Genomic DNA, 17,018 nt, shown 5'->3' on the forward strand with positions numbered 1-17,018 from the left:
TCAAAGAATGCAGTGTGCCATAGATAGCCATCTGAAAAAAGGTTTCTGTATATGTACATGTAAATAGAACAGCTAATGTCATCATATACGATATACTGTATGCACAGGCCAAAATGCATAAATGAAACAATTTTAGTATTGTACTATTTGCTGTTTAGGGAAATGACGACTCAATCAAACTGAAATATGAATAATTTCCCCAATTTCAGTCTGAAATGTTGCACATAACTTGACAGTTTTCCAATAGTTTTTCGATGTTTACAGACTCACAAACAATGTGAGTCAGTAAATACGATGTTGAAGTTAATGCAAAAAATATATATTTGGTTTTCGCATTATCAGCAAAGATGTACCATACAGTACATGATGCACAACAGATCACCAAAACTGTGAAATGAATGATAACTTTGTGTGTACACCTCTTGGTCTGCTTATAAGAAATAACAGTGAACTCTAAATGGAATAGAACCCAAAGGAAACAATGGATTAAATTTCTGTTTCAGACAGAAAGAACTTAACCATAGCTCTCAGGACTCATTCTCATCCCTGGGGTATAATACCAAGGTGACTTAATCTCTATACCCTTATAAGGTAGCTGTCTAATGCCTAAACCTGATAAGCGAGTCAATGTGAAAGTAAAAAGCAAGTAAAAATAAAGCATATAAAGCCCCAAACACGAAGGTCCCAATAGGAAGGGGACCACAGTCAATTGCAACTTAGACCACTGACACCACTTTTCCACCCTTCTAACTTAGGTATCTTAAATAGCACCGTTATCACTAAGCAGCCAATACTGCTGATGCATCAAGGCACCAACGCCAAAGGACACCTTGCGCGTAATGGGGAGACGCAGGAGGCATCTGGCAAGATGGCATTATATTACATGCTGGGATGAGAAAGCATTAGTGAAAGCACAAGTAGAAAAAAATAATTTAAAGAAGCGCTTACACCAGGCTGCACTTGCAATATTTCAGCATCATGTGACTTAATTTATTGCCACAAACTGCACAAATACAACATACAACAGAAATCTTCCCAGAAATGCATAATATTTTACTAACTTTGAGAAAATGTTTCGGTATGAATTGCTTTTTATTTATAAGCCAGCAGCATTAAGCTTTTCTTTGTCATACTTTTTTCCTCTGGCAGCGTGGGTGCCATATGGAAGCAGCGAGGGCACGTTCAAACACCTGCATGCACAAAACACCAGGGTTAGAGAAAGAGGGAAAAAAAACGTGATCTGCCTGCTAAGCTCTGTCCTAGACAGCAAAAGCCGGGATACTGGCTGGTGCTTTGATAAAAACTCTTGAAAGAGCTACATTCATTAACGGGATAAGTGCACATGCCTCTTTTGCCTATTTACTTTCAGTTTTCCAGTGTTATTATTTTATAAAGTCTAGTGGAGATGATTGGTTTCCTGGAGAAATTGATTCAGTAACCTGTGGAAGCTTTTGACTCTTCTTTGATTTCAGCTTTAAAGAAACACATTAGACACACCTCCATTAGGTAATCATTTTCCTCTCTTCTACGATAACACGGCAAAGTTCCTCCCATATGCCCGCATTAATCACCATGATAATCACCTTCCTCTACCTCCTCACAGCTGAAATAAACCAGATAGCACATTCTGTTCAAGGATGAAATATGATGGATTCTCACCCTAATAAGCCACAATGTAGCTTGCCATCACTAGTGTGTGAATGTGTGTGTGAATGGGTGGATGACTGGATGTGTAAAGCGCTTTGGGGTACTTAGGAACTAGTAAAGCGCTATACAAATACATGCCATTTACCATTTAATACACAGATAAACAAAATCCTAATAACGTATGAAAGGCACGCTGTCTCATATAAAATATGGAGACGTGTTTTAGTATTATATAGATGGATTACCTACAAGGATAATACCACAAAGCAAATCTAGATTTGTTGGGTAAACTTCGCAATACCCTTTAATACTCTGAAAAATATAGAAAGCTGGTTCAGTGTTCCACAACTGGGACAATAACTGTAATGGTCCTGCTGCATGCAAGGTTCAACTAATGGATAGACTCTACTTTCCGGTACCCTGCCGTAGACCATCCCAGGGAGGCTAAAGAGTGGGATACAACTAAATTTGGAACATACCGTCCAGCCCTCTTTCTTGAAAAGGAAAATTGCCACCCCAGTCGGCCAATCCAGAGATACTAATCCTAACTTCCATGCAATGTCACAGAGGCATGTCAAACAAGACAGCCCTATAACACCTAGAGGTTTGAGTAGTTGCCAAGTAATCCCTTTTGTCCGCAGACTATGCTTGACCTGAAGATGGCACAGCACAGAAGTAGTCTTTCCACCACCCCACTACACCCTCAGTTGAAGTCAACAACACCATCTCATCCGCTTTCTTCATGGTTTCCCAGAACTGAATTCCCACACCCAACTCCAGAACCACAAGCCATCCAAGCTTCACAGGACTCCTCCTGCAGCCTGCTGGCTCCCTTTACCTCTGGTTTCCACCTGGCTCTGGCTCAGTTGCCACCACATCAGGTGCCAATCATCTTACGTCAATAACTGTTTGGGTGTGCCATCAATGCTGACATCCTCCCCCGCCATCTGATGCAACTCACCATAAGGTAATGAGCAGACATAGGGAGTAACGCCTTACAAGTAATGGGTTACCGTAATCTGATTACTTTTTTCAAGTAACGAGTAAAGTAAGGGATAACTATTGCAAAAAAGTAATAGATTAGAAAAAGTAATAGAAAAATACATTTAAGAGCGACAGGACTTAGTGGCGCAGAGTCTTTGATTTTATTTATTTTCTGCTGTGTTTTACTTGCATTTATTTGAAAGAGTGAGTGTAAAAACAAAAAATGTTATTTTATATGCTGGAATATGCAGAAAATAGGTTTAAATGTTAAACAAATTTCTTCAAGTCAAAGTCTGTTGCATATAATTACATTTTTGCTTGATGCAGTGTCCATAAAGTTAAAAGATTAAAACTAATAAAACAAGTTTTAAAAAGAGACTTTTTCATTTGATTGCAATTTATATGATGGATTATGCAGAGAAAGTAGAATTGGTCTCAAAGGTCTATTGCTTTATTACCTATTCAGGTTGTGTATCGTGTTTTTAAAAAGTAACTAAGAAACTACTTACTTTTGAAATAAGTAGTTACTTAGTTATCAGTAAAGTAGCGGAATTACTTTTTGAAGAAGTAATAAGTAATTTGTTACTAATGACTTTTTTCAAGTAACTTAACCAACACTGGTAACGAGCACATAAGTGCTCTGTTCCTGTCTTCCCCAGTGTCATTTATATGTATTTTTCTGTTACAACACTTGCATGGTTGAAGGGTGTTTCTCCTGTTTCTTCTTGACCATTACATTTTTCATTTATTAGATATTATAAATGCTAATGGCAATAGATAGACTTTACTAGATGCAGCTGGAATAAGCTTCAGTCTCATGCAACCCTGAATGGGATAAGTGGGTTGATGGAAATTTATAAATATCTAATACTTAAATATTTTTATATTATAACCTTTAAATGTTTTAAGAAAAGGTATATGTAAGCAGTTGTACTAAGGCAAGACTTTATACACATACTTAATGCTGGAACAGTGTCAGAAAGCTCATGGAGGCCCTAACAATGATATGATTAATTGAGGGCAACTATGTTTACACAAGGTTATGTCTCAGGCAGCTTTTCAGGTGGCACGTTCCATTACTCCTCTACACAGCTCTGCATCAGATAAGGGCTTGACAGTGACACAGTCCCCTCAGTAATTAGCAGCCCAAGAAGCAGCCAAGGATCAATCTGTTTTCCATTGGAGGGATTCTGGCAAAGTAAGATCAATGAGTGAATCAGAAGAGATCAGAAGGCGAGTCACAGAAGGTTTTAGATGCAGTACAATAAAATAAATAAATAAAACAAAGCTAGACATGATGCAATGATTATTTGCACCTGCTAGATTGATTTCTTGTTACTGTGTTAATATGCACTCCTGCTCCAAGTTTGCACATTAAATAAGCTTTACTGGTCCAACAGCAGGGATGGGACTGGCACATTCATCCCGAACCACAGGCCTCAAAGCACATTTAGCTCTCAGTGGGATTATGTATTTGAAATGTATGAGGAGAAAGAGCTGGTTTTCAATTCATTGTCCAAGGCTGCAGTATAATAGTTGCCTGTTGCATTGTAGCTCTCTATGAATGCAAAGTGCTCGGAGAAGTTTTAGCTCAATAATTTAGACTGTAAATCTGCAAGGTTATCTTAAGTCTCTGTGAGCACTGAAAGTCAGGAAGTTAGAGCACTTCCATTTTGTCCCTGCTGATGTAATGATAAAACCACTGAAGCGTTTCATTACTGCCACGCCACTTGGTGCTTTAATGTCACTCACACTCCAACATCCTTTACAGTATCCGTCTCTGAGCCCCTCAAATGCGGATGCTCCCTTTGTCCTCTTGCTGTGTAGTGTTTGCTTTTGGTCATGAGTAAATAAATGGGTTTTTCTAGTCTAGGCACTTCAAATTGATTTGCTTGCTCAAACAATTTGCTCTTGCTCAGCACTGGCTAAATGACTCTGCCATCATTGATCCATTGACACGGTGTGTCATCTCAGATTTACTTGATATTTTTTGTCCCGAGCATTTTCTACCACTCGTCTACTGGTCTGAACTTGGAAAAGTTCGTAATAATCAACTTCAGCGTCTTGTGTTTTTGTAGACTTTCATGTTTCATCAGCTCCCTCATTTTATGTTCTTTTGAAAACACTTTCACCCACTATTACTTATCATAATGTGATAGCAGAATTATTTTAGTCAGCCTGACAGCAGTTTTCAAAAGAGAACAATATTTCTTTCTCTGCTTCCTTTATACTGGCCTTCTTTCATATATCTGCTCTTCAAACCACTGAGTTTTACTTGACTGGATTGTCTCGACTTGACAGAATGGTTTACATTTAAGTTTGAATTCTGGGTTTGTCTCACTTGTCTAATTCTGCAAACTCTAAATTTAGAAAATCAAATAACTAACAATTTTCAATAGGGAGATTTCATTTTTATCTTTAAGCATGTGCATTTACGTAAATGACTCTTTTGAAGCCTTTTGCCGGGTTGAGAATACTCAATGGTACATGGTATGAGCTCCACTTATATACAGGTCATTTAAATGTGGATGACTTCAACCTTCTTTGAAAATACTCTTGAACCTCCTGCCTTTATGAAAACCGTCAGATCTCAGTAATAAGTCTCCTAAGACTATTTTCTTTTTCAGTCCAGTCACATCCGCCTCTTATGAACAGAAGACTGGTTTAGCTATATTTATATCCAATTCTAACTTTCACCTTCAATGTTGATTTACTGACTGAACTCCAGATTTGCGAACTTGTGACTTCAATTATTAAGATTGTCATTTTTAGTCTAGAGCTAGAGTAATTTTATTCCAACATACACTGTAAATGTTTGCATAATGTAATCAATATAGAGGACAACAAAATAATGACTTGTGTATCATTAATTCAGCCCGACTGTTTTCAGTTGAAGATGTGGCTAACGTTCATGACGGATTTATACAGAGCTTCAAATGCCAATATCTATGTTAAAATGCCACAGAGAAAAAAAAAAAGTAAATAAATAAAAATAGTTTACTGTCTGGTGACTGTTTTGATGTCTACAGCCATTTCTTTCCTCATTGTATAAGCATATTTTATTGTTTTTAAATCACCCATATAAAATGTATTAAGGCCCAATGTTATAGGTGTAGCTTCTGGGACACAGTCAAAACAGATATAGCCAGCTAGCTTTGTGTTTCCCATCATTTCTGAAAATTCCTGTCAAAAGGATTTCTGGACTCGTTACCTTTTGAGCAATTGTAATGCAATTATGTGACAACCAAATTGACTCCCTGTGTGGGGTTAATTGGACATATAGACCATCCAACTAGTGTGAGCCAGTGCTGGTGAAAGTAATTATGTTATGGACATATACAGTTAGGTTAATAGGTTTTTGTAATTTTGCCTATGTAAACAATTACTTACCATACATTTTTTTTTTTTTTTTTTAATGAATAATGTGTGAAGTGTAGACTTCCAGGTTCAAATCAAGGGGTTAAATAATTAGGAATTACAGTTCCCCATTTTCAGATAATGAAAACTATTTCGTCAGGTGGGTTGTAAACAGTTTTATGGCCAGGTGAGATCTGTTCTATGGACTGACATTTGTGTCAAAAGAAAACATAGTCACAAGAAAATAATTTCCTTTCACAGGTGAGAGTGTTCTTTGAAACTTGTACAATTAAATTCCAGGTAGATTTAACAATATGCATGTGTGGAACTCAGCAGCCAAGCTCACAAAGAAGCAGTCACACAGGGCAGATTGCCTGGTTGGCAAGTGCTACAGCAGATTAACACTGCCGCATACAGCTCAACCCTTCAAGAGGAATTCCACTTGCTTGGTTGGTTAAAAAAAATAAAACAAAATAAAACAAAAAACCTCCACTATTGTGCTTGGTCACTTTCAAAGCAGTGATGCTACAACCTCTGTGGCTGACAGATTAGCATGACAAATGGAATCAAAGTTGCACCAATTTTATAGCAACAATTATAACAATTTGGAAAATGAAGTTTGTCAAATTATCTATCAACAGTGATTAATTTAATTGTGTGCAACACAACAAATATCTGTGATATGAAATTATTTGCTTGAGGTTATGATTTTCTGGCGTGCCACTTTTAACACAAATGAAATTCCAGTTCCCTTAATATTGGCATGTCATCTCAAAGACCTTAAGTCGATTCAAGGTGTTAAACTTGTATCTGGTAGCTTTCCACTGGAACTTTCAATATGAGCTAAAAACGAATTTTGATGTAATAAGGTACATTATTATTATTATTATTATTATTATTATTATTAATAATAATAATAATAATAATAATAATAATAATAATAAGCAACACAAAAAGGTTTATTTCAATGGTTGAGAAATCACCCTTCACAACATCTAGCCCACTCAAGAACACTCTCAGGTGGTAAGTCAATCTTTGAAAACAAGAGATGTTTTCATGAATGAAAATACAGTGAGTTTATAACAAGGTGCAAACCCACTGGTTACACTTAAGCTTAAGAAGTCCAATTTAAAGTTCACCAAAAAAATCTCTAAAAGAGCCTGCACAGTTCTGAAAAAATGCCTTGTAAAGATGAAACCCAGATTAACTAGAATGATGGGAAGAGAAAAATATGGAGAAGGAAAGGAAAAAGTCATGATGTGACTCATACTGGATCATCTGTCAAACATGGAGGAAGCAGTGTGCCGGCATGGGCTGTATGGCTGCCAGCAGAACTGGGTCACTATTGCTTATTAATGATGGGACTGCTGAAGTAGCAGAAATCTTACATTCATCAGTACAAGTGCAACACTGATACCCAGGAAAATACTCTATACCATACATACCAAAAATTAAGAGGCATTATTCATTTTATTTTTATTAGAACAATACAAACAATAACTTAAATGATGATGCTATTTTTTAAGTTAACTGACATAGTGCAAAGATATGAAAGCTCTTTAGTACTACAATGAACTGGGAGCACTGACTTCTCAAAATTCCTTCTAAAGCATTGTTAAGTGTCAGTGAATGTGAACTACTTCTGCTGCTACTGAGTGGAAGAGCCACGTACCTGCCTGAATGCAGGTGCTGTGTGAAGCTGTGTATCAGCTGGAGGAGGCGAAGACTGCGCTGTTCAAATCGATACTGTTGCAAATGAGTCCATCTAATCCGATATCAATTTTTGGTAATGATTTGTATCTGAGAGTCAATTTCTTGACCGCTGTAGTCCTGGCTCAGATTCAGCCAAATGCAACAAACATGGGTTCTAGACTTAGGGCAGACTTTCATTCAAGGATTAAATCCAGTCCTTATACTTAAAACACTGTAAGTTTGTTGAATTACTTTTGAGCCTCTGAAAACAGAGGTCTGTGTATAAAAAACAGATCTAACTCCTAAACTGTTGTAAAATCCTTTGAATATAAATTATTCTTTGAATAATTTATTGTTATTGTACATGTACAACAAAATAATGGGTGCTCCACACCATCTCTCTCTATATATCTATATCTCTTACTATTTATCTAATTTCAACCCACAACCTTGTTGCTGTGAGGCAACAGTGTTTCAATGTAAAGCTGTTGAAATTGTGTTCACACAACAGCTAGGTGTGATTTAGATGTCTGCTAAACTTTCCCTTTTGAACTAAAATTTAACCCACTTTGAGTCCACACATCGATGCACCATTCCGACCTCTAATCAATGGAAAATTGCTCCGTGGGTGGGTTTAGGCCGGGATAGCAAGTGAGCAAATTTTGTAGTATTTGCCACAAAAGAGTGATTGAGTTAATGAAATCACTGTCAAATCGACTTTTCAAGTATTGTTTTGTCTCATCAACTCACCGTGATTCTGAAACTGCCAGAGTGGTTGAAAGTAAACGTGGCAGCAAAATCCATGCGAGACAAGCACCAAGAGTGCAGCAACGAGTGCCTCTGAGCTATACTTTAGCCAGAGAATCAGATATAATTACTATCAACTGTCCTGCAGTTGTCTTTTCTGACATCCTAATCATTATGGACTGCCCTGTTATGATTGTCCATTGAGAACAGCTGTTTTGACTGTGCTTCTTTTCAACAAGCACATCAATCCACTTATCAGAAGTCGACAGTCTTTTCCCGAGGTAAAAATTGGACATCTTGGTGAACAGGGATTGATAACAAATTCAAATGGTCAGCACAGGAATTGTTTTATTGTTTGACCTGAGCACCTGGTCACCAGGTGGAGCTAAAATGCTTTGGATCACACGTACAAGCAGTATTTACATTAAGTTAGTGAGTGGCACGTTCAAGGAAATCCTTTCCTTTGAACCAAGGTCAACTTCCATCATCATTAATTATCACTTTATTATCTTTACCAGCAGGCCTTGACAAAGTCATGCCCCTGGCTCAGACGATGAGTTGAAAATGAAGAGCATTTCAGCAATGACTGAGAACCGACTCCATTTGAGCAAAGGGGAGGGGACCTGTTTGACGGCTTTTGCCCTGTATTTTATGATCAAGTCAGCAAAGCGATGTCAGCCCCACTTCAAAATGGCCCTTTGATGCTTATCATCGGCCTTGACTTATTGGCAGCAAGCTACTTCAGCTCCATGAAAGAAATACAACAAACCATATAAATGAGCACTTTCCCCGAATGAAAAATTCATCGAGTTATTTTTAGCCTTGATGAATTTGCATTTTCATTATTGAAATGGTAAAAAGAATTCATTTATTTATTTATTTTCTATTTCACGCTCAAACAAAAAAGCACAGTATGCTACAAGGGTATACAGAAAATAACTGTAGCTAGAGTAATAACAGCACTAGGTAGGGATAACCTTATCAATTAAATATTTATCCTAAAGCCTCTTACTGCTTGTTGCCTGCGTAACACTTGGATGGACAGGAGAATAAATGCGTATTTATATCTGTTCGGTGAACACTAAGGGATTGTTGTGTCTGCCTGAGGGAAGAAGTTCAAATTCAGGAAGAATGCGGTGCATGAGGGGGATCTGAAATGATTCTCCTCGCCGTTTTAATAAAAAATGAGCCAAACAGAGGGGTGCTGCCTCACAATCATGACCTTCATCACCTCTTGACTGTTCAGCATTTCAATGTTAGCTGAACCATGTTGTTATGTGGTATGATTATCTAACAATATTGCCTAATCAAATAGCAAGATGTCATGTAGTCTGTTTTATTTTATCTTATGTAAAAATGAGAATTTATATGACATACATATTGTATTTAGTTATGCAAAATCACTCTCATATTACCTGCAAAGCATATTAGAAATCTTTAAGCTGTCATGTTTGAATAAACGGCAAGGAATATTTGAAGATTTTAAAGGTTTGAATTTGCTATGATTGTTATAAAAAAAGTACAATAAAAATAACAGAACTATACTACATGACACGAAAAAGAATCTTGTTAAAGATAACAAGTTCAATGCAATATTTCTTAAAGCCTGCTTAAAATATAAATCTGGCATATAAAATCCATGAAATGTTAGATTTTATGGATTAGCATGGTGACTCACCCATGAAGTTGAGGTAGCCTTCTCCACCCAGGCCATGAGTGATGAGGCGGATCATCTTATGCAGCTGCATGCCACGGTCTATGATGGCTGTCATGGGGATCAGGGAGCTCATGTTGGTGTACATCTCCTTGTCCATCAGCCAGAAGGCCAGGCTCTTATCGCCAACCAGAGCCTGCAAAGGCAGTCCGTGTTTCATTATTCATACGTTCACGCTGAACTAATGCAGACTTCACTGGCACAACACAAGACGTTGTAGAAAAGTTTACCTGATCGTGACTTTCGGCATAAGCTATGCACTTCTCTCCGTATCGCCTGTTGGTCAGTGTGTGGACGATATTGCCTATGTTCCAGTCCTCATCCTTTAACTCCTTCAGGATCTAAACAGTGACAGAGACGGGTTATTGAAAAAGGGTGTGATAGATGTGTAGCTGAGAGAGCTGTTCTGGCCCTGACTGATGCCTAAAGCTCAGTGTTTCAGTTCAGTCTTTCTTCCTTTCCTGAGTTTTCTCTGGGTTACACTTCTCTCTCAGATCAATCTCTGTTTTGACATCTCTATATCCGCACTGTGAGTTATGTCTATCTTTGAATGGTGGTAATGGAGTTTTTAATAACTTCACTACAGCCCATGGGTAGTAAGGCATCAGCTCTCTCCACCTGAGATGGGCAAGGTCAGAGCCTCTCATCCAAACGGAGGGATTCAACAATAAATCCAAACATGGAATCAATGCCCCTCCGCTAGCCTGCCTACATGCACACTTTCTGCCAAAGGAGTCATTTACAGAGGTCAGAAGCAAACACGGAGGTCACCAAAACATGCACCCAAAGCCTATCCTCCCACAGAATGTTGCTATACAGTCGTACTAACTGGCTGTAATTGCCATTCCATTAACAAATAATAGTAGAGCTGAAATAATTATATGTACTGCAGTTGGCAGAGAGTGGGTTTAATAAATAAGAAATGCTAGAAAGCTACAGTAACATTATCATTTCTAAAAGTGCCCTCCAAGAACCCTTGGCAATAGACATACAGCCTGTCTGACTGGTGGGGGAGTTGGAAAACCCATTTCAGTGACAGGCTGAGGTCTGCTCTGTGGAATTGGCAGTGACAGCTGATTGACATGTCAGGAAACCTTTATATTACTCTACAGAGCCATAATCCTCTGAGTAAAGAGAGTAAATTGTGCCGATCAATATGTCTGAGATGAACTGGCTGGTCCACCTAAATAGAGGCTATCCCGCTCTATATATCACCATCTGTTCACATTCACTTCTCCTCACCTTAGCCTTGTGTGGCCATATTAGTCATTGCCAGTGCTACCAGAAAACCTCAGTAAGGTGCTTATTATCTACATGTACTACAAATTCTCAGATGTTTTAACTGCTCGTGGCTTGCCTTGATCCTCGAGCTAAGCCTTGTCCACTACTCTCTGGATTGAGGTCAGCCGCAAAACTGAGCAAATAGCACATCTAAAAGTCACTTACAGTTACAAACAATATCTAATATTTTTATCACCTAAGCTTCCCACTGATCAATGTATATTAAAGATGACAAAACAAATTAGTTATTAGTAGTTCATTTAGAGTTTCTGTTTAGTACTTTTGACTCTTAAACTACTGTATTTTTCGGACTATAAGGCGCACTTAAAAATCCTTTGATTTTCTCAAAAATTGGACCTTATAATCCGGTGCGCCTTATGCATTAAAAATGTTTTAGTACGACTTTGGTAAGCTATGATGCTTACGAAGCGGGCAAGTTAAGCCACTATCTGCCAATGGATCGTGGATGCCTGGGCTAAGGTATCAGTCTCAAGTGTCGTCCGAGCTTTCACGAAGGCCGGAATCATCGTTGAACAGCTGAGTAACGGTAACAAGACTTACTCGGATAATGACAAGACGGATCCGGGCATGCGTGATGCCGAAATCGCCCAACTGTTAAACTCAGACACTGAAGATGAAGAATTTGATGGATTTGTGGAAGAGGAATGAACTGAAAAAGTGAGTGTAATGTTCTCTATTTTATGTGTTACAACAATGTTGAGAGTTGTTGTGAATGAGTTGAATAAAGTTCGACTTATCTGACTGTTATGTTTCACTTAATGCGCCTTATAGTCTGAAAACTACGGTACTCTTTGGTCTTGAATATTTAGGCAGAAAAGAGAACAACTTCCGTCATAATATTTAAAAGGTAACATCTAGAATCAAAGTAAGTAAGTTTTTCTTGTTTTTTTTAATCCCAGTTCTATTTGTAAAATAATGTCACAAAATAAACGGCTTTATAATGGAAAACATAATGGTAATAATAATTGTAAGGCAAACAGTCATTTCAGGGAGAAGTGGAAGTCAACCTAAGAAAAACATATCACATGTTGAGGTGAGTATAAAAAAAAAAGATTAAATACAAACCGTTAATTTAATTCAAAGTGTCTTGTTAGGGAGGACGGTTTGGTCTAATAACACAACATGCAGATAAATTCAACTATAAATTACACATTAAACATCAGCTAAATGAAAATCTAAAAGATTGGCATCTTTTTGTTCACCTCCAGCTCGAGTATCACAGCTAGAGAATCGAATCTACAGGATATGCCCCAGAGATCATCCTAGTTGCCTCCACATCCACGTACAATCAGACATTTTACACTTCCTTATGAATCATTACAATTCAATTCAACCACAAAAGTGGTCTGGGAGCAATTAATCTGGGAGTGGGACTGTTGGAGCAGAGACAGAAGTGAATGGGTTGACGACTTCTCTACCACCAGCTCACCCACATCAGCCCCGACCAGCCGAGCTTCCTGGCACCACTGACACTCCACTTCATCAATGATAATGAGCAGTGCACAAATCTTACTTTACAAGCCTGCTGTCAGGAGCCAACCAGAGTGCCCAGATTAATTAGGCAGAGCCAAAAATAAAATTAAAAAAAAAAAAAAATCTTGCAGCGCAGGATGAGGTCATCTCACTGTCACAGACATGCTGTGACTGATTCAAGAGGCTCTCTTCCACCATCACATAGTGCTGGCAAGGACTTGGTGGGGAATGTGAGTCTAAAGCTCTTGTTTTACATTTTGTGGCTGGCCTGAGCATCCTGCCTCTGCTCTCTCTGCAATCACATTTGCTGAAAGTGTGTTTGAGTTTGCGTTGCTATGGGCACATCCTCTCTTTGCACATACAGTGCCGCCCCCAGAGGTGAAAAGGGAACAAAGGTGTGCAGTTCTCAATCCAGTGGATCAAGCTAATTTCATCCCATCTTTATATGTTCCCTGTTTTGAAAATTAATGAACTTTTCTGCCCACATCGGCAGGCTTCTCTCAGCTGAAAAACACTTGTTAGCTCACCTCACAGTTTTCCTGCAAAAGCCCTCGCTAAAGAAATCCTGCACCGCCAGTTAACACCACACAAGGGTGGCCTCAGAGTGCAATTAGCTAATAAAATAAAGCAGGACGAACCTGAAATGGTGCTGTCATTAAAGCAGGCAAGCAGAGTGTGACACTGGCAGAGGGGGTCAGACAGAGTGGGTGCCCTTTTAAGGCCGGCAAAGAAATCGCTGACATGTTTACATAAACAGGCTGAACAACATCTTTGCTTTCTGGCAGTCTGAATTTTATTAAGCCATTGTAATTGAAAGTGTTTCTGCTATGATGGGCAGAGCAAAGTATGTGGTCTAGAAATAGATTTTCCCCCTGAAACTAATAAGGACAGAGGTGTGCGGACTGATATTTTCATTCAATTAAAATAAATGGAGGAACAGAAACAAGAATTGGAACAATTGACTCAGAGGTCATTCGAGTTGAACAGCTGAGAGAAGCAGAGGGCTGCTGGAGAATTCTCCGTGTCACCTTCTTTTATCCGAGCTGCAACCATGGAGCCCTCTACCTCTGTCGCCTCTAATTGTTTCAATTACATCTCAATCCACTGTAGCTGGAGGGAAGGGTGCTTGTTAAATTAAAGGGCTTTTGTAACATTATCCATTAGGAGTGACAGCATTTTATGGTGATAATCAGATCGAATCATCCAAACTTGTGCTGCGCGCCTTATCTGGTCCTCTCATTAGGATATCTTAATTTTTCACAGTCTGTTGGTCCTAACAGCCTTGTGCAGCCAAGTAAATGAGTCATATCAATCAGTCATGCTGAGGACGAAACACAGCGTGAGGTCCCAGCCAAAGAACTGAGAGAAATTCATCCGTGCACACATGTGAATCTATAAATAAGCTCACGGTTCTGTTGCTCTGCGTCTTTGTCTCCCTTTCCCTCTCTTTCTTCCTGCCTGTCTGTCTCTCGTCGTCTGTCTGAATGCCTGCCCTCCGCGCTTCACGTCTTCCTTCTCTGCAACACACACCTCACTGGAGGCTCCACTTCAGTCCATTCAAATCCCTCCCTAATTGACACTCTGTGAGAAGAGGCAAGGCTAGCCCTGAGTGCACTCCACTGACTATACCAAGGCATGTTCATATGAATGCTTCCCTGCACAGAAATACAAAAAATAAAAAAATTTGTTGCTCACTTGCTCTCCTCCAGCTTCAAGTCTCCTGAGGGAGGGAACAAATTTAATTGAAAATTGCAACCAGGAGAAGAATCTAAACAAATATTGCATTGCCAGCAATATTGTTTGGAAAGTAAAAGCAGCAAGAACCTCTCCAGAGGCATCCTGAGGATAATCCTGTGAAACCTCGGTGGTACAGCACTGCCTGCTGCACACCTATTGCAAGTATCACAGAGGAAGGTCAAGTCTGGGACGATCTCTCTCTCTCTCTCCCCCTCTCCTCTACCTCCACATCCCTACTACTGAGTAAAACCCACTGCTGTGAGAGACAGACTTGATTAACGATGCGTTGACTTCCCCCACTGAGAAACACAAGAAACCATAGAGCAAGAGGATGCATGCGGTGCCGAGGTCAGACTCTTTATATTTTGCTTTTTCTCACCAAAATATGAGTAAATAAAACTTCTAGTGTGGGCTAGTGGATACATTTAAAAAGGCACAGTTTTACATGAATTTTAAATCAGACAACCTCTTTAGGCATTCTGCATACAGACATTTTCCTCAAATGGAAAAAAAAAAGCCTCTACTTTCTCTGAAAATGCTCAAGTGCACCAGTAAAAAAATAAAACATTACTTTTAAAAACAGTCTACGTTCATCTACTGGCTGAACCCGACAGACAGACACATCCCCAGAGAAAACTCACTGCAACTGTACTTTCTAAAGTAATAATTGCTGATTTCATCAAAACACATTCTGTCATCAAGCACAAATGGGGTCAGGAAAATATATTAGAAGTTGCGTGCTGGTTCCAAGTACTGTAAAGTTATCCAAGTCCTCCAGATGACAGACAGACAGACAGACAGACACACACACACACACACACACACACACACACACACACACACACACACACACACACACACACACACACAGAGCTCCAAAGCAGAAATAGCTGCTTGAACCTGTCCATGTTCATTGGGATGCTGGTGCTGTCACTGTGGCTAAAAAACTAAAAAAAGAAAATTATTTAATAAAATCCATAATAACCTTATTTTGTCTCTGGGTGGATGGTGGGGCGGGTATGTGCTTTCTGCTACTTGGCTTCAATATTATATAGTTATGGACTTCCATACCTGATGGCTGAACAAATATAAACAATGTTTTTCCAGTGTGGGCCATCAAGCACTTTCACAGTGGCAGTTTGGGCTGGAGTGCCAAACTAAAGGGTGCTTCAGCAGTTGTTGTGGAAGAAATGAGAATATTTGGTGCCCAGAATTTTCCATCCAGTCTGAAGCAGTGTTGTATGATAACACGTCGTTAACACCCAACACTGTGATACTGTTATCAGTTATGCCCATAATGAAGAGTTATTGGAAGCACTCATGAAGCTGCTTTTGTTAAGTAAAAAATTCGAGTTACTGGTTGTGTACTCATCAGGAGTATTAGCATACTAAATATATACAGTACATAAGTCTTGTTGACCGATACCTATAGACATACAGTACAACGCAGCTCCTTTTGTAGCGTCATCTGCCAGACAGGAAGCTAATGAATGCCTTTCCTCCAGCAGGTTTTTCTCTGCATGCTTTTTGTTTGAGCTTCCTTCCCTGAGCAAAGAGCTGTGCATCATGCTGTATTGGATAACTGATGGTGGGCTTCACCAAAAACGAAAAAAGTAAAACCTCTTCAGTCAACATGAAGACTGTTTTACAAAAAAAAGGAAAAAAAAGGTAAAGGGTATAGGCTTTTCTCAATGCAGCATAAACAAAAATAGACCAAAGCCTGCAAGCTAGTTCTCCCAGACAGCTCAGGCTCTGCTGTATCATACACATGTAACATGCCTGGTTTTGTTTAGGGCTGCTCAATTAATCGAATTTTAATCACGATTACGATCTGGGCTTTCAACGATCATTAAAAATGACTGAGCCGATTATTAGCCCCTCCCTCATTTATCCGCGACACCTTAAAGGCCGGTCCGTGAAAATATTGTCGGGCATAAACCGGTCAGTGGCGCAAAAAAGGGTGGAGACCGCTGATTAAGAGGACCCGAGGGAAGCTCGGAAAGCTATAGTTATTTGGAGAAGAGAGTGACTGCCGTTGGTTGAAAAGAGTTTAAAAAACAAAAAACTTCAGTGGTGTTGCACACTATTTTATATTATTTTTTTAAAGTCATTGTTAACCCTTTAAAGCCGGTCAGAGCAGCATGCTCCGTTTTGCGTAACTATTTTTAAATCCCTGTAGAACCTGAACCGTGTAAGCTAGCGCAATAATTTGTTTTGCATATGAAACCGGAGGAGTTGTACTTACATCTTATGCCATCAGGTTGTCCTCGGTCACGGTTTCGTTCCACATATAGCTTTGCAAAAATTGCATAAAAAGCGCTTGCAGGAACAAAAACATAATATTCCAGAAACACGCTTTGCCGTT

The 17,018-nt window shown here is 39.1% G+C and overlaps 1 protein-coding gene across 1 annotated transcript in view; it reads right to left on the minus strand.

Annotated features, from left to right (window-relative positions):
- The window catches only part of gbe1b (glucan (1,4-alpha-), branching enzyme 1b), a 102,839-nt gene that overhangs the window by 38,888 nt on the left and 46,933 nt on the right, over positions 1–17,018 (minus strand). Inside the window, exons 11-12 of the mRNA XM_082502524.1 lie at positions 10,372–10,482; positions 10,106–10,277 (exon numbers count right to left, since the gene is read on the minus strand). Coding sequence (XP_082358650.1) covers positions 10,106–10,277; positions 10,372–10,482 — 283 coding nt within the window. The remainder of the gene's footprint in view (positions 1–10,105; positions 10,278–10,371; positions 10,483–17,018) is intronic.

Source organism: Aulonocara stuartgranti (genome assembly GCF_965226115.1).
Source record: "Aulonocara stuartgranti genome assembly, chromosome: 14".
NCBI classification, from domain to species: domain Eukaryota; kingdom Metazoa; phylum Chordata; class Actinopteri; order Cichliformes; family Cichlidae; genus Aulonocara; species Aulonocara stuartgranti.